This window comes from Taurulus bubalis (assembly GCF_910589615.1).
Source record: "Taurulus bubalis genome assembly, chromosome: 3".
Taxonomy (NCBI): domain Eukaryota; kingdom Metazoa; phylum Chordata; class Actinopteri; order Perciformes; family Cottidae; genus Taurulus; species Taurulus bubalis.
Window position 1 is genome coordinate 23,025,106 of NC_136591.1, and position 26,609 is coordinate 23,051,714.

At 39.7% G+C, this 26,609-nt stretch overlaps 1 protein-coding gene and 1 long non-coding RNA gene across 2 annotated transcripts in view; both read right to left on the bottom strand.

Annotated features, from left to right (window-relative positions):
- The window catches only part of akap7 (A-kinase anchoring protein 7), a gene marked incomplete at both ends in the record, with an annotated part of 39,901 nt that extends 24,856 nt beyond the window's left edge, over window positions 1–15,045 (bottom strand). Inside the window, 9 exons of the mRNA XM_079215724.1 lie at window positions 1,449–1,549; window positions 1,853–1,899; window positions 5,933–6,045; window positions 8,202–8,362; window positions 12,676–12,812; window positions 13,439–13,593; window positions 13,685–13,859; window positions 14,561–14,794; window positions 15,040–15,045. Of these exons, the coding sequence (XP_079071850.1) occupies window positions 1,449–1,549; window positions 1,853–1,899; window positions 5,933–6,045; window positions 8,202–8,362; window positions 12,676–12,812; window positions 13,439–13,593; window positions 13,685–13,859; window positions 14,561–14,794; window positions 15,040–15,045 (1,129 nt within the window). The remainder of the gene's footprint in view (window positions 1–1,448; window positions 1,550–1,852; window positions 1,900–5,932; window positions 6,046–8,201; window positions 8,363–12,675; window positions 12,813–13,438; window positions 13,594–13,684; window positions 13,860–14,560; window positions 14,795–15,039) is intronic.
- A 748-nt stretch (window positions 15,046–15,793) lies between these two features.
- Window positions 15,794–18,769, bottom strand: LOC306733834. Its single transcript, XR_013770956.1, has 3 exons — window positions 18,714–18,769; window positions 17,636–17,833; window positions 15,794–17,426 (listed from the first exon to the last, which is right to left on the bottom strand). It is a non-coding gene; the product is annotated as an uncharacterized lncRNA (long non-coding RNA).
- Between the last annotated feature and the right edge of the window lie 7,840 nt (window positions 18,770–26,609).

The window sequence follows — 26,609 nt, forward strand, 5'->3', positions numbered from 1 at the left end:
AACAAGATTAAAAAGGGCTCACTCAGCATGATTTTTGTTAATGTGTTTGTTTCATTTGATACAGCTGCTTTTAAAAAAAAGGTGCAATATGGCTACAGATTGGCCACATGCTTAAAACAAATAGGTGTCAGAATGTTTCACCTCTATAATGGCAACATATAATCTAAATTTACAGTCACCAAATACAAGTAAAGCCAACTATTTACTAACAGCAGGACAAGAATACGCAAAATTAAATCAAATAGCTGAAACTTTGAGAGCCCTCCACCCTGATGGGCTCCATCAGCGTGATTCACAAGCCCTCGGGGCAGCAAACAGAACGCTATCGTCTTGTTTTGTGTTTCAAACTGAAATTCTGGTTAGCTTTCTCACATTGCACCTTTTAAAACAAAAAATATAAAAAAGGTACTCTGATTTGAGCTCATAATAGCACAACATCGCCATTATTTTGGCTAAAGGTAGCATAAGAGTCGTATTTGTTTTGGTTTGTGTGTCGGTACGTAGGGTTTTCATCATCAGAAGACCGGTTTGAATTTAACCCAAAGACTGAACAAAGACCAGCTGGCTAGCAGTTCAAAGCATGGTTCCTGTCTTCCAACATTTTTACAAAAAGCCAAAACTATTTCCTCCAATCTATGTGCACCATGTTACACACACTACATGTCAGTTATTTCAGCAGGAACATGCTATTTAACTGTGAGCAGAGCATCTTTAGGTTTCAATACATTATGTATATACTGTGCAGCCTCAGAGAAGCGACAATGCTTCCTTCATCATCATCATCATCATACCAAAAGCAGTTTACTGATTTAATTGTTATTACCAACAATACTATTTGCATCTCTTCCAGACACTTAGGAAACAGTAAACATTGCAACAACATCTCGGCTTACAAGAGCCACAAAGCGCCAGCACTTGTTGCATCTCACATCCCTGTGAGAGCCTTCGATATCGCCTTGGCCAAACTGGATGAGATGCTGATTAAAATCAGATACTGACTGATACGTTCATGATCTTTCTTTTAGAGATACAAATGCTCTCTTAGCAACAGCATGCCACACAGGGGCTACACAGTAACAATATCTACCGGGTCAACATCAAATTGTGACAAAAAGTTAACAATTATTTCCACGCTCCACGACTTCAGGAAATACAACACACAACAATTATAGCAACAAATGAGCCCAAAATATGCTTATTCTGCACCACTGCAACAGAAAACAAGAGAGACTCATTGTTCTGTATGTGAGCAGAAAGCTCCCTCTGGTGGCTCAATAGTGCACCTGATATATTATATTACTTATTATTATATTACTGTATATATATATATATATATATATATATATATATATATATATATATATATATATATATATATATATATATATATATATATATATATATATATATATATATATATATATATGTGTGTGTGTGTGTGTACTAACCAAGTTGTAGTGACGTCTCAGTGTGATAATATCCATCTTGTTGCTTCTTTTTCAACATGGAACAAAGATCCACCCGCTCAACTGTCTGGTCTCCAAAACACCTTGGTGTGGCAGAGAGAAAGTGTCAGAGAGAGAGAGAGAGAGAGAGAGAGAGAGTGTTGAGACTAAGAGACGATAGTGAAGGCCACAAAATGTTGTTATTGCAATAAAAATTCAGCATGGACCATTTTGTTACAATTTTGTTGCAGCAGTGGGGCATGAACATTTGTCTTCTTCCAAAGTGGGGCGTGACAGAAAAAGTGTGAGAACCACTGGGCTAAAACACAAACAGTGTAGTAGGTCTTTCCTTTTGTCGTTCTTACATCGTAAGGAGTGAATTGTAACACGACAGAACCAGCACCTACTTGTTTGTATAGTTGGAGTAGAGGGCTGGGTCCACACGCTTTATACCCTGAGAGACACAAAGAGGAAATACTCCTAATGTCATGTTTATCACACTTTTTGGGACATGCGCATTCATTCTTGACACACACGTACAAACACAAAACACACACATGGCCCGGGGAGGACAAGACGCCGCCCAGCAGACGCCAGTCAGGATACAATCAGTCATCAGGCGTCAAAAGGACAACAAAAAAAGAGAAAAAGATAGATGATCTCCTTCCTCTGTCTCTCCCCTCCTGACCACTGCTTGTTTGTGCTTATCTTTCCGTCTTTCCTCTCCCTCTAATTTATATATTTATCCATTTCATACCCATTATCTCAATCCCTTCACCATTTTCCATTTCTCTTCTTCAAATACCGTTCTCCCATACTTTTGTGTAACTTCTCCCCCTAGTCCATCCCAATACAACGGTTCAGAAACTATAAAAACATATACAGTCAGTGTATTTTAAAGTGCCACAGCAGCTGTGTTATTCCCTGTAATAGTTTTGGCTGGGACAATAATTTTGCTCTGTGACTGCGTATGAACACCTAATTGGAATAATACAATGCAAATCTATGTTGCCATTATCCATTAAAAACAAAACTGTGCTGTGCTAGTGCAACCTTCTGCTTTTATTAGTTCATTAGAATGAATGTATTATTTATTATGCTTTGTTTTGTTTGCACCACGTAGTTCATAGTATAATCAATTAACTGCTTTCAAGTGCGCACACTGTAAGAAGTGAGGTTAGTTGATGCTTTTGACATCCCAGTGGGGAGCGATGCACTGTATTTCTCTTCCACTAGAAAGCATAATGTGTTGGGCTTCTCCGACATGGCTACACTAAAGACATATAACCATTTAAAAGAAATAGCTTGATACTATAACTAAGCTGCCACTTTGGCAAACATGCAGAAGATAACCAGACTAATATTGCCAGTAAAATGCATGTTGGACTGATAATCACTTCAATATTGGCTCACAAATATAACTAGAAATTGCATTTCCTGCTGGAAATGCGTTGGAATGCTAAAAGCTGAAAGCTGAAATATTTGAAAAGATAGCTGAATATAGTTGAAAATAGCTGAATATATTATTGAAAATTGCTGGAAAAAAACGGTTTCAAATTGAACCGGCATACCGCACAGCCCTATGTGTAATGTTCTGGTCAAAAAATCATATTGGTTCAAATAAATTGATTGCATATGTGTTCATACAAACATTACAAATAAGTTTAAATAATTAATATGTTTTAAGTTCAATACAAATAATGGAGTTAGTACTATTCATTTACTTAAGTATACCTAACAATAATTAGGTAATGAGGTATTTAACTTAAATAGTTGAAGGCAATCGGTTTCCTTAAACTATTTGAGTTGACTTTACTCATAAGGTTTTACAGTGTGTTTTTTGTGTTTTTATACGTGTGTGTGTGTGTCAGAGGTGTCAAAAGTATTCACATTCAGTACTCAAGTAGAAGTATAGATATTAGGGTTTAAAAATACTTCTGTAAAAGTTTAAGTACCAACTCAAGCTTTTTACTTAAGTAAAAGTGTAAAAGTACTGGTTTAAAAACTACTTAAAAGTATAAAAGTAAAAGTAATGTAAGGGGAATGTTTTTTTTTCCATTAAGGACAAACTCTTAAGCCGCGTCTCAGGGGCCTATCGTGCACTACCCCACCTCCCCCCAAAACAATCATTTTTATGAAGGCCATAATGACTATAATGTTTTAAAATGTTATGTTGAAAAATGTGGGATGCACTAGGCTACCCATTTCAGCTGCATATATGCCCATTTAAAATGATCACATTGTATTACAATGCAAATACATTAAAGTACCATATGTGTACTGAGCATTAACATGCGTTTCATGGAGCGGAAGACATGATAACTAGTTGCCTATAAGTATTGTAATAGTGCAAAATAGGCAGCGGTGGCGGCGACTCCGACACAAACACTTAAAGCTGTGGTTCTCAAACTTTTTCTGTAAATAACATAATTGTGTGACTCATCTGTGCTTTTATAAATAACAGAATAAAGAAAATTGCAATCACTTTCAAGTAAATCAGATTGTCCCATCAGACAATGTTTTGTGTAAGTTCTATCTGTGCAAAAAATTACTACTAAATAGCTCATTGTGGAAAACAATAAGCTTTTAATTTATTTTTGCCAAACAAAACAGAATGAGTGCAGATATGTGAGCCATCAGGTTGTATCAGTATTAGTGGCTGCAGTGACCTGCTTTCCTCGACACATATGTTATAAACGGGGTTGTAGATTTGATACGGCCTCTCTCAATTCATGCTCAATATTGAGCTTAGATCTGTTTTTTTATTTTGAGAAACGCAACAGCAGGAAAATGCGAGCTCACGGAGCTCACTGCATCGCGTCAAATCGCGCATGCGCAAGCGTAACCTGTTAACGGCGTACCGTAACCATTTACCCGAAAGTACAGGCATTTGTCCATGTATTTATTAATGACTTAGTTTTACATCCGTGTACTTTGTAATTTTGTAATATGTGAAGCCAGTAGCTCATTGTTGGTAGAAGACACGAGCACTTTGGCTCGTTTCACCTCCTGCTCCGGGTTCAGAGAGCTGCTCCGGTGCGAGGAGAACTCCGATTGCTCCTCACAGGAGAGCTGCTGTTGCATCTTTACCCTGGGAGTGTTTAAAACGCATATATAGTGGTCTACTTTTCACGCGACATATTTTTCGACGCTCTCTGTCCGCTGCTGTATGTGCTCAGCGCTCAACTGTGTGCGCGCGCACGTATCTATGGGCAACGGGGCGGAGAGGTTTTGTGTGTGTTTTTGAACGATGACAAGCCGGAGTGAAAACAAACCAAAATGAAATAGTAACGAGGCTATTTTTAAAATGTAGGGAGTAGAAAGTACAGATATTTGCATGAAAATGTAAGGAGTAGAAGTAAAAAGTCATCTGAAAAATAAATACTCCAGTAAAGTATACATACCCAAAATTTCTACTTAAGTAAGGCAACAAAGTATTTGTACTTCGTTACTTGACACCTCTGGTGTGTGTGTGTGTCTGTCTCTGTATGTACATACTGTATGTATGTGTCTGGCATCAAATTCACTTTTCTTCCTCTCCACTAGGAGCACACAGTTGCTCTGTGTGTCCTCTCTTTGTATGCTATAGCAGTGTGTGAAGCTGCACTGATTAGTTAACTTGAAGCACCTGTGTGATGAATGACAGACTGCGAATTTGCTTTGAAGATGACCTCCATACACTACAATGCATTTTTTTTCCTCATAAAAAGCTTAATATTTCAAGAACGTCAAAGGCAAGACACCAAAATAATGATACTTCCTGAGAGATAAGACTCTTGCGAACGCCTAGAGGTTGTTTGTGGGTCTGTAGGTTACACAATGCGTCTCTAGTTGCAATTTCGAAATCAGGTACGATCGTCAGGGGGAGACAGAATTGGAGTGAGAATTAACATGGCGGCGTATAGAGGTTGACTTGCTCTGACAATCAGTTGGATTTAAACACGCCTGAATCTGCTGGATTCAAATCGACCCAAGTTTACGACATAAGACAATATTACCTACGTTTTGATATATCAATTATGCCCAAAGACTTAGTATTGTGGAGTAGATGGCAAAAAGCAAATATTTCTTCTACAAAATCTTTCTGCACTCTAGCTATGACATCACCAAAAATCTGAAATTATAGAATAATAGCTAAAGGTTTTGTCAACATTTGAAAAGTGTAAATAGTGTCTTTAGCTGAACGTATGCTGAATCTGTAAGCTTTTGAAGTTGAAGAGGATTTGAAGATTTTCTCCATTCGATCCCATTCATAAAAATAAAAAAAATCATAAAAAGCTTAATAATTCAAAAACTTGAATAGTTAGACATATGAAAAGAGATAGCCATCGTGTCCTTAAGTAGCTGAATATTTTTCAGAGAAGAGTTCCAAAATATGTACGGAAGAAATAGCGGAAAAAGTTTAATAAAGATTTACAGAACAATAGTTGGACTGCTGAAGCATTCCAACTAATAAATACTCAATTTGAGAGTGAGAGTCTCAATACCTGGGATCGTAGTTTTGATGCTCTGGACAGCTTCATAATGGTGAGGTGGGGTTCAAACCCACGATTGGCTTCTTGCAGAAGACCCTGCTCCTCAAAATGGCTGCGCAACAACTCTGCAACACCAAAAGTTATGCAAGCAACCATTATTTTTATTGATAAGGCCAAAGAGGAATGCCAGTTACCATAAACAGACATGAGATGCGTGACAGTGGTCATGAGATTGAATGAAGCTCACATCCACCTTCTCCTTCCTCCCAATGAACCAACTCAAAACTCTGTCATGGACTTTCGTAACAGAATGTGTGTCAGAAGATGGAGAAAAAGAAGCTTTTTACTCGCATATCATTTGAACATATCCCATAAACAAGGGCATGAACACATACACTAGACAACCTGCAAGGACAAACGCACACAAACAAAGACACACCAACTGATGAGGTTTCGAGGGAAACCATAGAGGTATTTTTAGTCGAGCAGCTCTACAGGGAGAGAAAGGTTAGCATATAATCAATAAGAGTGGTGGAGGGAGCAGACGAGAGGACGGGAGAGTCGGATTTCATGCCATATCCTCATATTGCTTTTCCAAGGGTAACAATGTGGACTTTTATCTTCTGTTGTTGCCGTTTCCTTTTTCATGGTCAGGAATATTAATGAAACTTTGAGAAAAATTGTACCGTTCAAAAACTGGAACTACATCACACCATTCTTTATGGGCGCTCTTTTTTGTTTGACGAGTGTTTTAACAGGTCGTGCAGGTGTTTAGAAGGAGACTATACAGAGTTGTTTGCTGTCGTTTTGGGCTGTTTTAAAGCCATAGGCAGCGAAGGCAAAAATGGTCACCGTCAACGTCAAGATGAAATCAGAAAAACTGTTCCTATTAATAGTTGTTCAACACACTTCACGTTTGTTGCATCTCGCACTCAATCACTCAAGGGTCAGGGTTGACTGTGTTTGATTGCGTTTGTCTGTGTTTACGTGAGCCAAGAGGCCCAGTTTGATGGGATGGATCCAGATTTGAACACTTTTGATGCTGCATCTTCCTTTTCTGAGAAGGAAGACACACACCCTCCATCACCACCACACCCTTCTCATGTTGTTTGGTATAAAATTTCATCACTACTGCCTCTTCTAATGACTGACAAAAAAACAAATTAAAACAAATTAAATTAAACTTAATATCTGTGGTAATTATGTACAACCTCAGCCATTGTAGCCCTCTCTCTCTTTACAAGATTAATTTACTGCATTTTCTATTTTGATCAAGCCCCGAGATGAAATGTCTTTTGGGATTTGTCTCGGCCATCACTAAAATGCCAAATGTAATATTGCTCTGCTCTGAGCAGTCAAGACACTGGATGAGCGGCTGTTGAGCCTCTGCACAGAAATGCATGCGTCTACTTTTACAAATCCCTGGCTGCATATTTCTTATTAAGCAATTATGAGTGTGTGTGTGTGTTGGTGTTGCAAGAGCAGAGAATCCTCTTAGAAATGTTAGATTAGTGTTTTTGCCAAAGGCACAACACAAAAACACACGTAAATGCTTCTGCATACACACCCCTCACTTGTACAGATGCAAAATGACAGATGAAGGCATGTCACATGCACAACCCCAGATGCGCACACATAGAAAACAACACAAGTACCATATAGTTTGACAAGATCCACTTACACAACTTGAAGAAAGAGGATGTCGTGACACTCAATATCAAATGGAGTGCAAGTGGTTGACTATTCAAGAACTAGAGCTCACATCCATCAACATCCATTATGTTCTTACTGCGTTATATTATAGTGCAAGACCCAACTGAAGGCCCAGAATATACCCTACGCTCTCCTAAAGCAGTAATCTGTAACCTCCCATAGCAAATCCCCCACGACAGCAAGCATCCACCCCATTAAAAAGTGTCTACAACAAAGACTACAAATCCTCCGACCAGCTGCAGCGCTCCTCAGATGACCCCAAGTTCAGACCTCCCTCCACAGGGACACAAAAGAGAAACTACTGTATCACATTCACAATTCATCCCCAGTGGGAAATTTGTTTGTGGCAGCAGCAAGCGCATTACATAGTAAACACACAAATATTAAGTATGGGAAATACTCAATATATACAATACAATAGCAGAGTAGAAATATTAATATAAGAAAATTGAATAAAGAAGATGCAAGTATATTATATACAGTGAAAGCGGTGCTAGGGTTATTGATTCAATTGAGGGAGGATCAAGAAAGACAAAATGACAAAGAGAGTGATAAGTTCAACACCGACCTGCCACACTGTCCAGTGTGTGTCTGTGTTGTCCAGGGGCCAGCCCAACAAACACCACCTCCTTCCTGAAGTGGCCGATCCCCGAGAAGGGCAGCACCAGGTCTCGCCCACCCAGGAGCTCAGCCAATGACAGCTCGAACTGAGCCAGCACGGTTGCCGCCCTATAAGGAAATATACACATGAATCATCACACACACACAAACACACACACACACACACACACACACCCCGCCGCCACCCCCCCACACACACACACTCACCAAATCACAACTTAATCCTCTCTCGCGCTCCCTCTCATATTACATAACAAGTGAATCTAGTGATTACTAATGACACAATCTTCTGCATGATGCAGATTAAGCATCAGTATCGCCATATAACACGGCTGACACGTCCCAGAGCTGCATTGAGTTGCGCCATTAAACTCTGGTCATGAAATGTCTTCCAAATATGAAATATACTTCCTTTTTTAGTATTTCACAGTTCTTTTTTAGTTTACCGAAAATACTAGAAATTGATCACATTTTTCCTAAACGATGACACTACTTGGTTGGTAATTTCTGTCTTCATATGCGCGATTATACCATTACAAATATAAGCATCGAGATGATTAACTTAAGTGGGACAATATGACTATTCACTCTTATTCCGATTATTAATTGGAATAAAAGCCTCGACTTCATTATATCCTCAGGCACTGTCCTCATTCAGCAGCGTTTCATTCTAGGTATCTAAACCAAAAACATTTCCAGGCATATCACAAGGCTTTCCTGAAAGTACTGAGAGGAAGGGATAAGATAGAAGTGACATGCTGGTAATTAGTCACTGCAGAACCCTGAATCCCCGTTTTCAAGCAGTTACTAAAGTCTGCACATTCATTATGACGACAAACGTGAAACCTTGTTTGTCTATGTGGTGTTGTGATAATGTGCATGGTCACAGACACTGAATGGGATATCCGGCTGTGGCAGTGAGCTAATTTGCAGGGTACTCTGTCTGAATGAAGTTCAGTATTTTAGCTGCAGTGTGTTATATTCTTGGGGAGCAATAAGCAAAATCGAGAGAAAATATAATGTATTCTACTCTACTATTCTACTATCGTACATCAGGGAATAGACATAAAGTCACTGAAGAAATGTAATGTGCAGCTCAGAAAAATATCTTAAACTGATTATCTTATCTTACTTTACATTTCAAAAGCGAGAAAAAATAAAAATCTTCCTCAACTCAGCAATTCCTAAACTCATGACCGGTTCCTATCCAGTATTCGTACAGTTTAAGGCGCAAGACTTCTTTCATGCCATTTGGAATAAAATGTAAGACTGTTCAAAATCCAAAACTCAGACGTCTTATCTTTCCTTTATTTAAGAAAACCTAACTCTAACTGTAAATGTAATTCTTCAATCGGCACTCCCCTTATGCCTGTATCCAATTAGAATGTACGAGTAGGCACTGTGAGTAGTCGGAGGAACTAATAATATTGACGGAGGAGAGGAAAACTTTTTCATTTAATATATATTTTCAGTGTTATTTTGAATTTAGAACAGTCTCTATGTCATCCTAATTTAGCTTTTCCAATTTGGGATTCCCTTAATTAGGACGGTTCTGTAAAAGCTAAATTCCTATCCTAAAATAAGAGGATTCTTTCCCCCCTAGATGCAATTACAAAAATGTTGTAATACCGACAATCCTAAAAGTCCTCATAAACTGGGATAAGATAGGATTTCAGACTGAAGGATTTTCTGTCAGGAGGTCTGTGTCTCTGTGTGTGTGTGTGTGTGTGTGTGTGTGTGTGTGTGTGTGTGTGTGTGTGTGTGTGTGTGTGTGTGTGTGTGTGTGTGTGTCCGCCAAAAAGATTAGTTAAATTCATATGCATGTGTGTTTACATAAAAAGGGGGACAAATCGATAATGCAATAATTCTGCAATCACATTGATTGATCCACTAGCACCAGTATCGGAAATACATTTTTTGTTTGAATATTTTAACTTTACCAGTTCACGGACTGTTTGGCGTACAATTAATGACACGCGCGTTCGTGTTGTTGTGTTTGTGGATGATGATGATGATGATGATGATGATAATAATAATAATAATAATAATAATAATAATAATAATAATAAGCTGATGTGGTGCACGCCGTTTCCTCTCAGCTGACCTGAAAAAGAAATCCGTCATAACTAGGGATGGGTATCGTTTGGGTTTTTTCCGATACCGGTGCTAAACCGATACTTTTATGCCGTGTTCACACCGGACGCGACGCGAATTTGCGGCGCCGCGTCCACCGCGGATGTTTACTTGCACGAGTAGAAAGAGGGTGTTCACACCAAACGCGAATTCGCGGCGCGACCAAAGGGGCGTGGCTTAGCTCTGTTGCTTGCCTCTGAGAGAGACAAGCGACGAAGCTTTCATTTCCGCTATCGACCATGGAATAAATAACCACTAGTTCTGCTTTATACTTGTTGTGGAAGTCCTAAACATGTCGGAACATGAAACGCCCTCGTATTTGGGTTCATAACATCATCCGTAGCCGCACACAGCTCGGTGAATTTCACCGACTCCTCCAGGAACAGCGTCTCGCGTATCTCCGTAAAACGATACCGATTATGCCATCCACCATGGAAATAACCACCAGTTCTGCTTTATACTTTTTGTGTAAACTCCACATACGTCGGAACATCAAACTCCATGGTGTCTGGGTTCATAATATTATCCGTAGTCCCACAACAGCGTCTCAATGAAGCCGCTGTCAGCGCTGGTTCAGGCGGAGCAGCAGCAGTTTCATTCAGAAACGGGGAGACGGCGGCGGTGACGGGCGGAGCTTCTCAACGCTGATTCTCAACGCTGATTGGCTGCCGCAACTTTGCGTCACGCGATTTCTCCGCCAGAGTTGGGATAATTCAACTCACGCGAATTCGCGCCGCGTCCTTCGCTTTGTTCGCCCCAGGTCAAACGTTCTGTTCGCGCCGCCTCCAACGCGTCTAGGCAATTTTTTTTCTTCAAATTGAACAATATTATTAACTGTTTAAAGTATACTATATATATACATAAATAAGTACATACAAAACTTCAAACTACAGCTTCAAACTATAAAAATATATATTTAAAAAAAGAACAGAACTCAGACACTGTTGGATCCTAAAACTGCTGCTTTACTGGACTACACGTCATCATTAATATCAACTGGAGAGATTTGTTCCATCAAGCCAAGGACGGACGTTCAAAAGCTCGTGTCTCCAGCGATCTCTGTGTGCGCGCACTGTGTGTAGGGTTGGGTACCGAGACAAACAAGTCCAACAAGACCAACACGTCCGGTACCTACCGGACCGAAAAGCAACGCAGATTTCGGTGCTTCCTTCCGGTGCCTGAGCCGATTTAAATACTTTTTTTTTTACACTACTCTGTAAAGTTGCACGGTATATAGATACTAAAAAGGTAGCGCGGTACCCGCACGCTAAAAACGATTATTAAAATAGCGCGGATCAGAGCGCATAAGCTGCTCTGCTCTCTGTCTGCCTGCATGCAGAGCGGGGCTTGAGGGGGCGGGGCTTCCAGCGCTCACACACACAGCGCGCGTACACAGAGATCGCTGGAGACACGAGCACGAGCTTTTGAACGTCCGTCCTCGGCTTGATGGAACAAATCTCTCCAGTTGATATTAATGATGACGTGTAGTCCAGTAAAGCAGCAGTTTGTAGAATCCAACAGTGTCTGAGTTCTGTTGCACACGGTCCCATCAGGCCACCTGATGCTTGTGTCTGTTCTTTTTTTAAATATATATTTTCATAGTTTGAAGTTAAAAGGTTTGAAGCTGTAGTTTGAAGTCAAGTGTTTTGTATGTACTTATTTATTTATATCTATAGTATACTTTAAACAGTTAATATATTGTTCAATTTGAAGAAAAAAAATTGCCTTGGCAATAAAAAAAGTATCGGTTCAGGCACCGGTATCGTTTTAAAAGTATCGGTTTAGCACCGGTATCGGAAAAAAACAAACGATACCCATCCCTAACTATGTGTGTGTGAGCGCTGGAAGCCCCGCCCCCTCGAGCCCCGCTCTCTGCATGCAGGCGGACAGAGAGCAGAGCAGCGAGTGTGCTCTGATCCGCGCTATTTTAATAATAGTTTTTAGCGTGCGGGCACAGCGCTACCTTTTTAGTATCTATACACCATGCAACTTTACAGAGTAGTGTAAAAAAAAAAAAAGTATTTAAATCGGCTCAGGCACCGGAAGGAAGCACTGAAATCTGCGTTGCTTTTCGGTCCGGTAGGTACCGGACGTGTTGGAACCGGTGCCATATTGGCACCGGTTCGCGGTACCCAACCCTAGTTATAACACAGGATTTCCGCAAATTACAGGCTACATTTTTCTCTTTAAATAGTCGGTTTAATACGCTGTGTGTGTGTGTGCCGCGTTTGTTTGTTTGTTTGTTTGTTTGTTTGTTTGTATGTTTGTGTGCGTGCGCATCCACTCACAGGTCTACTTGCTCCTGACTTGCGAGATGAGTGACTAACAGCGTGATGTGGAGAGTTGGGACCGGGATCATGGCTCTGGCCAATCGGGGCTCCTGCTGAAGCACCGCCTCTTGGACCTCGTGCACAGCTGAACTGATCTGTCATTGGATGAATTTTATTAGCAGCAACAGCAGCCGGCAGATACGTCACATACATAAACTGTCTGTTCTCTCTCTCACCCCACAGCTCCTTTTGGTATGGACGGGGGAGGACTGAACGAAAGAGAAACTGGGGCAACTTCTGCAGTTCAACATCCCAGATGATGAGTCAATAAAAGATGACTGTCGAGGGAATCAAGGAGCTTTTGCATTTTACTGCCTACTGTTCAAAGCATATCATAGTGTTAGACTTTTCATTGCCGTTTCACAACCTCCCGTGCAGCTGCACATTTCCATGTATTCTAGTAGTCAAGAGATTAACTTGAAAGACTTGAATGTGCTTATGATACATATAATTCATTACAATGATGTTAGCTTGACTTTTATTTATTTTTTAATTATGCTACATATATAGAAGCACACCTTTTACATAAAGTCTTTTGATCAGGTGGTTGAGTTGCAAACAGGAATGATATTGTGAATTTGGTAGCTACGTATTTATAAATGAACTGGCAAAGCTCAGATAGAGAAGTATCTGCAATAATGTAATAAATGGGACACAATGTGCACAAACCTCAGCACGCTCTTTAAACCCCAGTAAAGTGAACGGTCCAGCAATTCATCACCTGTGTGTTTGTGATGGGGATGGAGACAAAGTAGTTGGGTCGTTGGCTCTCTTTCTTTTTTTTCTTTATCTCAGCATCCTCTTCACTGTCCACTCGCCCTCCAGTGTCTCCTCTCTTCCTCTTCCTCTCCTTCTGGGTTGACTTTGAGCTGGAGACTACAGAAAAGGGGAGAGCAATCTTTACATTCATTTTTTTTTTGAGGGAATTCTAAGCTTCATCAAAACATAATATTAAGAATATACATACATCCGAGCTCTTTCCATGTCGTGGGGCTGGTCAGAGAAAACGGAAGCTCCGACATTAAAGTATCCAAAGTATCAGCCGACTTGAGCTGTTTCTTCATCAGTTTCTTCTTCGCTCTCCTCATCTTTGTCCTCGTCTTCCTCTCACTTGATCCCACACATATTGTGTATGTATGAACCTGAATAGGAAAGCACAAGCATAATAAACTTTTTAAACTGAAGCGACATACAAAGATCAAAGCTTCAAGCGTCCCTGGAGCGTCAGAAGGCATTTTATTGGTTCATTGAATTATGAAGGTTTTGCAGCTAAACTATGCGACAGGCACATTAATGGGGATAAAAAAAGAGGGAATAAATGAGAAATACATATGGAAGTATCGGAACATTTACACATAACGCCTTAATAATAAAGTCATAAAGTAATTTAATCTCCATCACATCGCAACGCATATTAAATGTCCACTGAGGAAACTGGGCTTAAAACTACACCAATGAGAAACATTAATATATTTTAAGTAGACTTTTTTTGGGACAATGCATTTATTTTTGCATTTATTATAGCATCTATATATGTACTAATAACACAGTCTCATTGGACTTTTATTGCACAACAATTGTTATAACCAGCTAGGTGTTGTAGCGTCTCGACAGGCTGCTCAACGTTCTGATCCCACCAGATGTCATTGTTTTTCTTTCAAATCTTCTTTCAGCACAATTAGAAAGAAAGCGCCGAAGCTTCACGAGGCTCCATCACTAGTTTAACCTCCATCCATCCATCCATCCGGTGCAAAGCAGCACTGTGTATGTTGGGTTCTTCCGAGCGTACCTTGGTCAAACAGTTCAGCCGGTGCTGAACTAGTCAGCTGTACTCACCTGGCACTGTGAAGGCTCCGGGGACTTGTTGGACCTCCATGGTGGCTGCATCCACATGACCTGGTCTCGTCTTCTTCCACTCCTTATCTTTTGTCCCACTCTCCTTTCTAATCACACCTTCACGACCACCCTCCTCCTCCTCTTCCTCCTTTTCTTCACCATCTAAAACAAGTGTGCTCTCTTTGCCATGGGAGACACTGGCCGGCTGCATATCACACACGTTCTGCTGATGCAGACAGAACTGAGCATAAAACAGAGCGGAAGAGTGTAACCTAGAACACAACCATCATCATCATCATCATCATCATCATCATCATATTGCACTTTTAGTTAGCAGAGGTTCGGGCAGCATGAGTTTATTTTCTTTCATTTAATTACCTTCAGTCGGACCCGGTGTGCAGACAGCTCCAGTCACAACGGTGACGGGTAGAAATGGGACGCAGCCGAGGAGCGAGACACACACAGATGCGACAAACTTTCGCTCACGTTCATCTGACGTGAACAGACATAACTGCTAACTTAACTGCAGCTAATACGGCCACAAAAAAAAGATACTAGTCGCCTCAAACTCTCTTCGGGAAGGTTACCGGCGAGAAACCTCGAGAGGCTCACCTTTTTTGCCTCCCTGTAGGTAACACCAGCTGAAAGAAAGCAAACCAATAACGGAAAATAACGTTGAACTCCACCGCACGCGCTAACTTGGAACTCCGACTGGAAGCAGTTTGTAAACAATGTCCAACTTCCTGCCTGGGTTTTCAGAGCAAAATAGCTTTTTCTCTTTTTTTTCAAAATAAAAGCATCGGGCGCTTGACCCGAGTGAACATTTTAGCATATAAATGATTTTTGACTTTAGGTTTTGATGACTAAAAATGTAAACCATTTGGTTTTTAATTCATTCAACACAAAACATTAATCTGTAATAGCCATATGAAATATTGTCCATCAAAACTATACTTTGACCACATTGAGTAAGAAACCGCATTGTGCAGTTTTACAGTTATACAGAAAAACAGTGTTGTTTTTCCTAATTTGAAATCGATTGATCTGAATGCGACTGTAAAAATACACTAGTGATGAGGTGAAATGTGCAACATTTTGAGTAATTCACTATGAAATCATGTCTAGACTATTACACTATGTATGTCCAAAAGATGAGCCAAGCTCATGTTTTTTAATCATAATTACAATGCAATTTAAAAAAAGGACCCCAGACTATATGATTACACACTTAATTGCATTTATTTGAGAGTATAAGGAATATGAATCATTCCACCTTACATACACATTCTACAACACAATTATATATAGTAAGGGACAGCACAATTGCACACTCATGCTTTGAAGCAAACATGTTTGTATTTACACTTTTTTTTGGATTAATTGTTGATTATGGTGTTGAGACAAAAGTCCTCCTTTGGCCAGTTACTGAGCTTTGTGGCACTCTTTAATCACTTAAATTAAGTCATAATATATACAGAAACAGTAGCAACTGGAGAACTGATTCTTTGACATTTGATTAAAGGAAATTAATGTCTATACTATAAGACTATAAGTCTAATGATCAATAGCAGCTCAAGCAAGCAGCAAGATGTTGGAGATGTTCTACCAGTCGGTTGAGGCCAGTGCCCTGTACTTTGCCATTGTCTGCTGGGGGAGCAGCATTGGAGCTGGTGACACCAACAAACTTAACAAACTGGTTAAGAAGGCCGGCTCCATCATTGGCTGCAAGCAGGAGTTTCTGGAACCGGTGGTGCAGAGGAGGACACTGAAGAAATTATTGTCCATATTGGACAACCCGGACCACCCTTTCCACCACCTACTGCAGGGTCAGCGGAGCATTTTCTCCAAAAGATTCATTCAGCTCCGCTGTCTTAAGGACAGCCACAGGAAAACATTCCTGCCTACAGCATTAAGACTGTACAACAAGTCACCTCTTGCCAGATCCTCTGTTGATTGATTAATCACTGTACACATTTATGTTTACCTAAACTTCACGCCCTTTATACACTTAGACATACATACTTTGTATTTTTGTACTTCTCTATTGTTTGTTTATTTACACTTCACTTCACATACACTACACATACAAACTTTGCATGTTTGCACTTTTAAGTTTAATTTAATTTATTTCCTAAATAATATTCTGTACATATCTTTCATCCCAGCTATTTTTTATTTTATTTTTGTATATATATCTCATCACTGTTTTTGTTTTTGTTTTTAATGTTGATTTTAGTCTGTAAATTGCTTCTACTCTGACAACAAATTTCCCCTTGGGGATTAATAAAGTATATATTCATTCATTCAAATATTCAATTCAACATATTTCCTTAAATCTATGAAAAAAACAAGGATTTACAAAATGCAAGTCACATGATGAATAAAGCTTTTGAATCTAAAAAATAGCAGAAAATGTGCAGAGAACTCTTTGTTTAGCTATTTAAACCTGTCAGAAAACAATCATTAGACTATATTCAGTAGCCGAAAAAGATTTTACCAAGGAGGGTAAAATAATGTTTTCTGCAATACGTTTTATTTTTTTGCTGTTGATGCAATCCATTACATTAACTGATTGAATACCGTTCTAAACAATGTTTAAGGCCATAAAGACCATTTCTTGTTAACCTCAGCAACCACACCCTGGGCATTTCCACCGGTATAGTTACTCCCCTGGATGTAACGTGCCAGTAATGTGTTTTTTATCTCAGTGACAGCAGCATCATTTTCTTCACACTTCAGTAATCCTGTTGTCTCATGGTAGAAAACGTTGACACGCAACTCAACATTAGCGTCATTAGACCATGTTTTCATAGATGTCACGGCTTTGACCTCGCGTGTGTGGTGCATCAACACCAGAATGACAGGTTTATTATCTGAGGACACCAAAAGAAAGAAGGGAGAATGAGCGTTAGCAAAATATTCTCTTTGACCAGAACATCAATATGTTGATAACTAAAATGTGATTATTTAAGTCAGAAAGAACTTTCTAATTCAAAATTCAATTAAAAGTAAAAAAGCCAAATTGTAAACAAAAATGAAATTTGTATTTCAATATGAACAGGCTGAAAAATCCTTCCCTTACCTTTGATATCAGCCATGGCTGCCTCAACATCTGCCCCAATGCGTGAACTGATCGGACAGAAGACAAAAGTGAGCTTGTAGTCCTGCTTGTCATCACAAAGCCGGATCCGGTTCGAAACTTGTTTCTCCACTTTCGCCATCAGCTTCAGGTGGTTATCAAAGGTTTTACCACCGACAACCATCTTGTACAACAATTTGGCTACAGAAAGAAAAATAGTTATGCATGTGACACAGATTTATACATTTACAAGAACAGTAGGATCAAATTATTCTCAAAATATTTTGGATTGTAGCTTAGAAAGTCATGACAAAAACGAAAAGATAACACTCTCAAATCATCTCTTTAAATGAATTGAGTCAGATCATTGATACAACAATGTCTCATGAGAACAATTGACGTTGACAATAAACAAAGTACAGTTTTGCTATAAGGAAGGCCATTAGTTAACCCTTCTCTTTAGGTTTTTTTTTTTGCTCATTAAAAAGGCTCCAGAAGAGACAACCTATATTTGAACTGTGTCTAATTATCATACACTTGACTTACATTCCACACAGTCCAGTAAAGACAAATGGGTGAAGGACTCTGCTAATACGAAACACAGCATTATCAATCAGACAGATGTATTTACACAACCAGTCAAAAGTTGTAAATCTCCTGCCACAAAAGCGTGATTGGGTACAGAGGACTGCTCTATATTTTTCAATTGTCTTTCATTCTTTTTAAAATGTGAGAGAGAAGACTTTCTTTTCGAAAGTCCTCTTAACAGATGTTATTGTTAAAAAAAATACATTATTGAAGGAAAGAAGAAAAACAATCAGTATAACAAGTGATTCCTCAACAGCAGTGTATATTTATCAAAAGCTTGGAATTAGATTTCAGAATCAGATATCCCCAACACACAACTTTACCCAACTGTGGGCTTTGTGTATGATTCAATTCACTGTATTAAAAAGGTATTTCAGTATCATAAGGCTAATAATGCATTTTTTAATTTTTGTAGACATGAACAAACATGAGCGTGCGTTTCACGAGAAAACTCTTATACGGCATGAAAGTGGGAAGAGGAAGAAAGATGTACCTTCAGCTCCTTTTGGATAGCCACCAGAGAGATTTTCACCTTGTGCTCTTTGTGAATAGCCAACACTTTGGAGCCTATGGAGCTCAACTTGACCACCGGTGTACTGGTGCGGATCACCTGTGGCTGAAGCACTTTGACCTGAATAAAGCTCTGCTGGGAAAACGGCATAGTGGAATTACTGACTTATTATAATACTATATTAAATTAACCATACTAACTTCACACCTATATATAGTAGGGTGGACATATGTTTACCCTGCAGTATTTAAACTTCAAAACATAAATAGAAGGTTAGTCTAGTTCAGAGGTCAACAACCTTTCCTTTCCAAAGAGCCGTTTTGCTCTTTTTTCCACCCAAAAAGATTTGTCTGGAGCCGCAAAAGCTATTTGATATCACAGCTTATAAAGTTTTATATATAGTAATATTATATATACAAAAACTAGAGGTTGTTCTATTTATGAAATTATAGAACAAGTATAAAGACAATTCTTGAAATTGTATTGCTATTTTACCTGTTAGAACTATCAAACTCTTATGAAGAGGAGAACAAAAATACAGTCATTTGTCAATTAAAAAAACAACTATGCGGTTCTTAAGTCCTATCTATATTTGTGGCTCATGTGGTAGAGTCTTCATCTAGTAACCACAAGGTAGCAGGTTCGATCCCTCTTCTCCTCATGTGGGGTTTCCATTTTAAAACACATATCTTTTGCTACGTTTACACTGAGCAACCTCACACTGCCGGAGTTTTAGAGCACTGCAAACCGAGTAGGACGGATCCGTTTTTACTAATGGACGCCTCACTGTCTCATGAGCTGCCACAGAACCAGCAGCAGTAGTTCAGTTTGGAGACTGGATCCACTTCCTGAAAGTATATCTACTTTGCTCAGTTTGCTGCAGCAGTTGAGAAATCGCTCTTCTTCGCTCATCTGCAGCTTGATACTTTTCAGCAAATGCTGTGTGCTTGTTCTGGAAGAGTCTTTCAACATTAAATGATTTGTTGTTTGCTAATTTCTCGCCACATATCAAGCATACAGGTCAGCCAGCATCGTTGGCAGTGAAAGCAAATTTTTTCTTTATCCGTTGACAGTTTACCGAGGGCGGGGCTCTGCAAATCACGATTAGCCACCTGCAGGGAAAGGTGCTTGACAGCGACCTAATAGGATGTGTTGCACATTTTAGTTTTTTCTTTTCAAAGCCTCAGGGAGCCGCAACAGAGGGGCTAAAGAGCCACATGCGGCTCCGGAGCTGCGGGTTGCCGACCCTTGGTCTAGGGCTAGCACTACTGGAGTAGGATCAGGGAATATCAGATCAACATACGATGGACTGACGGATCCCAGTTTAAATCCATTTAATCCAGGGCCACAAACAGAAAAATATACGAAAGTCTGTGCCACTCAGGTGAAGTATATCACAAAATGAATCACATGAGGTCAATTATGCTTTTATATATATATATAATATAAAAAAAGGAATATGTATATATATATATATATAAATATATATATATATATATATATATATATATATATTCATATATGTATATATGTATATATATATATATATATATATATATATATATATATATATATATATATATATATATATATATATATATATATATAAAAGGCACATATTTTTATTTTTATATTTTCTAATATTTTATGTATTATATTTATTATTACAAAAATCACATCAGAGGAAACTTGGCCTTTTCCAAGCTCCGGTAGAAGTCAGGTAGGGAGAGAAGCTGATGCTGATTCAGTTCATCAGTTCTAGTTGCAGGCTCTCTTCCACTTCTTCTGCATCCATGAGGAAGGGAGTCGAGAGGAGCTTGATTTCTTTCTCAATGCAGGAAGATCTTGGAAGCGCTGAGTTCTGTCATGAGATGTGATGACAGACACATATTTCCCAATTTTAGCAGAAAGGTTGACATCTGGAAAAACTAATTTGATTTCAGACAGCGTGAGGAAGAGCGCAGCGTTGACGTTGGTTGTGTCTCAGAGAGACGGAGCTTCACACAGCATGCTTTCATGTGTATGTGAAGTTTGGTACCTGCTCTTTGCCTTGCAGGCTCTTATTGAGTGTGAGATGTTGATAAGAGCAACTAGAGACCAGGTCTGCCGACCATCGAGGGTCACTCAGCTCATAACTCAGATTGTAAAGCCCTTCGAGGCAAATTTGTATTTGTGATTTTGGGCTATACAAAATAAACTGAATTGAATTGAATGAAGAGGTCGGTCCTTCTCTTTCAAAAACTGGTCAATTTCTGACTCGGGGAATAAAACCGCTGCAGCGCAGAGGTGCGCCTGAGCAGCGCACCTCCGAGTGAGAGAGGAAGTCCATGTTCAGTTTCGCTTTAAGTTAGTTGACAAGTCTCCGTCCTCTGTGTTATGAAGTCTCGTCTGAGAGGTTTCAGTGTCACGCTGTGAGCTGAGCGACCTCGTAGCTGTTATGCCGTGTTTACACCAGACGAAATTTTTTCGCGCCGCGTCCGATGTGAACACGGCATTAGTGGGGCATTTTCTTGTGTTTTGTTCGGGTGGCAAAGATATGATTGTTGAGCTAGCAGGCTAGCTGCTGTTTGCTTGACTTTCTCCCCATTAGAAACTAATGCCGCAGTTGGCCCGCGGGCCGTAGTTTGGACACCCCTGATTTAATCTAACCACTGAGTAGACTACAGAAGGCACTAATAAAAATATACCAACATATTTAGTGCCCAAATGCACTGTAGCGGTTCAACAACTATCCAAGGTCACTGTCAGCGTTTTTATTTTTTTAAATGGGTAATTTGGGGGAAAACATGGATCCAACATTCAAAAAATACATTGTTGAAGGAAAGAAGAAAAACAATCAGTATAACAAGCGATTCCCCAACAGCAGCATATGTCAATCAAAAGTAAAAAAAAACTTGGAATTAGATTTCAAGCAGCTGTCGTGCAAAGGCCTGAAGTCAGATATCCCCAACACACAACTTTACCCCACTGTGGGCTTTGTGTATGATTCAATTCACTGTATTAAAAAGGTATTTCAGTATCATAAGGCTAATAATGCATTTTAAAGTCTTTTGTAGACATGAACAAACATGAGAAATGAGATTCACAAGAAAACTCTTATGCGGCTTGAAAGTGGGAAGAGGAAGAAAGATGTACCTAGAGCTCCTTGTGGATAGCCACCAATCGAACCAGCAGGGAGCTTCATTTGACCACCGATTGGATCACCTGTGGCTGAAGCACTTGGACCTGAACAAAGCCCTGTTATGAAAACGGCATAATGCAATTACTGACTGCAAAAATGTAAATTAACCACATTAACTTTACATCTGAGGTACTTGAACCTAGCAAAGAGTCCGTCACATAAAATGGCATTATTACTTAATAACTCCAAATCTTTTAGTATATATATTTCTTTAAATCAACTCCATGTTTGTGTCTACATTGGAAATCTCAAATCTCAATCTTAAATACTAATATAAAACAGATTAAAACAGAGAGAGGAAGATATACCTCCTCCTTCTTGTGAATGGTCAGTTTGGCGACTGTCCGGCTGATCGGTGCTAAATTCTTCCAGAAGGCCGATGTGAGCATTAATGAAACTCATTTGGCCATTCATTTGGGTCTTCATGTCCTTCAGGAGTTGGAGGTAATCAACCAGGACCCCGTTGTTAGTTAGAGCAGCTGGAGAGAGGGAATCAGGTTGTGCGTGTTAGAATCTGGATGACCATATCAAATCCATACCGTTCATGCATGCTCCCTTTGCGTCTGGATCGGGGACAATTATTTCAGCACTGGCAGATTCTGTCAGAAAGCAACAGCCTTGACAACACAATGATTGATTTGACCTACATACGGACAAATCAGTGTTGAGTGAGTATTGCGATATATTGCGATGTATTCCCTTTTTTCCACCGCAAATTGTCCCCAAAGGAAAACTTTGTCAACATATTGTATCTAAGAAGATAAAGTTTTCAGTCTGTTCATCTCACTTCAATCATTTGTATTGCAGCAAAATGGGACAAACTGACCAACACTGTCATAAATGTTGCACCTGACAAACTGAACTGTTTGCATTACAGTCTACAGCAGAGGTGGGCAAACTACGGCCCGCCGAGTATTATAATTAATATAACATAAAAAAAAAAAAAAAAAAGTTATAGTAAAGACCGCTGTAGCGCTTCTCCGTTCCCAAGTTCAGTTTCCCGAAGCACGATGACCACAACAGACCAGCGTTGACGTTTCTTCATGCTTATTTATTGCACTGCGCTCTTTTAGGCTTTTCGTGTGTGTGTTCTGCTGCAGCAGAAAGACCGCTGTAATGCCTTCTGCTGCGCACACGGCTCTGCTGCAGAAGAACACACACACGAAAAGCCTAAAAGAGCGCTGTGCAATAAATAAGCCTGAAGAAACATCAACGCTGGTCTGTTGTGGTCATTGTGCTTTGGGAAAATCAAGTCGGGAACAGAGAGGCGTTACAGCAGTTGTTACGTGCCGCGCGGACCGCTGCCTGCCGTGTTCTGCTGAACTACAGCGCACACACAACACTTGCTGTGCTGCGCTGGTCAATTCCACCCCTACCCCACTGATCCCACAGACAAGGGCGACACTTTTTTATTTGTTTTATTACCGTAATATACCGCAAAACACTGAAAAGCTACACTTCTTAGCGGTCAGAATCCTTTTTAATTATGTCGTAAAGCGTTAACTTTAGAAGAATTACGGTAATATGAATCACTTTCTGTCGCCGGAGACAGGGTTTGTACTACAACAGTTTCAGAGTTGTAAAATGAACTGACAGCTGCATGCAGAGTATTTTTCCTCAGTATAACTAACATAACTAACCACATCCGACCCACGGAACTGCGCCACCCTGCGCGCTCATGTCATGTGACATATAGGGTTCTGTCTGTCAGCCTCCTGCCATCCTCCTGCATTGATCCCTTCTGTCGCAATGAGTGGACCCAAGAAAAGAAAAGTCGACAGTGAGTGCAGAGTCTTTAATGAGTGGACTGCTAAGTATTTTTTCACCGAAGTACGATCAGAGGCAGTATGTCTTATTTGCCAAGGAACCATTGCAGTATTCAAAGAATACAATATTAGCCGCCACTTTTCCGCCAAGCATGCTAACTATGCTAGCCAACAGTCAACGACAGAACGGGCGGCTACTGCTAAGAGGTTGGCAGCCAATTTAAAGAGTCAGCAAAATAAATTTCTCCGCCAAACTGCTATACAAGAATCAAGCACCAAGGCAAGTTTTTTGCTAGCATTCAAATTAGCAAAAGTCAGCAAGCCTTTCTCTGAAGGGGAGTTTTTGAAAGCATGTATGGTAGAAACAGCAGGTCTCTTATGTCCAGAGAACAAAAACAAATTTGAAAAATTTAGTTCATCACGCAGAACAGTGACTCGGCATGTAGAACAAATTGATGAAGATTTAACCAGCGAGTTGAACAAAAAAGCTGAGTCATTTACGTTATATTCTCACACCGCCCCCTGCCGGCCTCGCCGTCGTCCAGTGTAGAGCCACGGGTCTCACACCGCCCAGCACCCCCTGTGGCGGACCACAGGCTCCCCACCTTCCCTTTGGCTCCAATAATCTGTTTTACCAGATACTCATACTCTCATGTGGTCTGCATTTGGGTCCGCAACATTGTCCTCCCGTGACAGGTTCACACAAACACTCTCCATCCATCTGATACTGGCCCGGCCCGTCTGTCAATTTTTTTTTTTCAATGTGGCCCCTGAGCCAAAAAGTTTGCCCACCCCTGGTCTACAGAGTCGAGTCATTCGAGCTGGAAGCGCCGTAGAAGGGGCGGGGCTTAATTATGAGATCGTAAGTGTGCATGCGCTTCAGTGGCATTGGCTTTTTTTTTCACCAGATAACAATAAATCATTTTGACTTTCTATATCATAATTATGACTTCATCTCATATTTTTTGGGGGGCTTCTATAGGCTCCACTATCACGTTCCAGACAAACAAAATAGCTGTCAAATGTGAAAGTGAAAGTAACCGTACATACCCCTGAGGGAGTCACTTGGGATGAACCCCTTCAGTTTTGTTAGGAGCTGTTCAGCAATCGGCTGAAACGAAAAATATACTACATTTAATCTTTTTGTAAATCCGAGAGACTAGTTTCTATCCATGCCATTAATCTTTATTTAAATCCCTTTCTTACCACACTTGTTGGCTCACCTGTTTGTGGATTTTGTCAAAGAGGGTCCTTCTTAGTTGAAAATCCTTAGGTTCGGGAAACAGATCACGCAGATCCTCTCGAGTCAGAGCCAGGATCGCGGAGTCAGTGCGTAAGTTTGCCTCTGTGACAACGAGATGAGAAGTTGGGTAAGAACATTACGCAGGGTTCCCACTCTTTTCTATGGATCCTTTCCCAGGACACTTTCAGCACTAACATGCATGTGTTGAATGTTCAAATAACCGTGAACCCCGACTTAAGTTTAAATTCAGATACCCTCATTTTAACAAAAACACAGGTGCATTAAAACCCTTTCACATCTGTAATTATGACAGTTAGCCTGGTCTTTTCTATCAATAAATGTGTCAGAAAATGTCCTTTGGCTAAATTATTTTGCTCCTTTTTTCAGAAGAAATGTAACTTTTCATATCTGGCAAGTATTTGTCATTATTATAGATTATATATGTTTAAAACAGTGTGTAATTGCAAAAAAGGAAAGAAACGTATTTGAATTTTCATTAGGTTTCTCTTCATAAACAATTGCAAATGAACATGAAGAAAACGTTTGAGATTACAGAAAGAAAATTTAACCTATTTGACATCTTCTCAAACAGTTGTGTTTGCCCTAGATCAGTCAGTGTCCGTGGTACAGGCTGTTATATGTGTGTTACGACGGTGACACGCTAAATACAACGGGACCTTAATTGATTTGATCAATTAGCTACACCCGTTATGACAAGGCAAAATGGCTGCTGTTAAAAGGGCCTGTGTGACAGCTTTTATAACAGTGGAGCCACATGGTTTAACTAGGTTTATTGTTTCATTTGATGTAATTATCCTCTATAAAAATAAAGAAAAAAAGGTACTTACGTTCCAGCACAGCCGCTGTGTGTCTGTCGACGTGCTTTATCTCCTTCAGTAAAAGTGACATGATTTCACCTGAAAGAAAGCAGGATAAAACACGTTTAACTTTATATATACGGCACCGCGTCTCTTCGGTCTTTGTGAAAGATCGGGACAGGACACAAACCTGGTGGCGTAGACGAAATAAACCGAAAGCGAAAGAGACCTTCAAACTGATCGTATCACACGAAAGATGACTGACTACGATAATTTAGTAAATTAGTATTGACCGTTCGTGGTTAGCTGTTATTTAACCAACGAAAAACTAAAGTTTGTGGAGTATTTCCTCTCCGACGTCATGCACGTAATACTCTCCGTTTACAGTGAAAAGAAAGTGAAACTTGCAGAAAGGGAGTGATTCTTCTTCTTCTTCTCCTTCTTCTTTTGAAATGTTATATTACCGCCATCTACTGGACTTAAGCTGAAATAACCATTCACTGAGTGAAACAACTTCTCAACATGTTTATACAGCTCGGCCAGCAGGGGGCAGCACTCTACCGCTATAGGAACCTGCTCAGGTGATTCCGCTCCATTTATTTTCATTTTATGTAAACTGTTCCTCAATGTTCTGTGTGGGTGGGTCAATAATTGTGGATGACATGGGTATAAATATGTTGGGGTCATTTTCACATCTACTCTTGGCTCATTAACCTTTCTGCCGCTTTTAAAGGGTTGAAGAGGATGATGGGTATTATTGAAGCTCACCAACAATATGATTATGATTTTAAATACAGATATGTCTACAGATATATATATATATATATATATATATATATATATATATATATATATATACGTATATATATA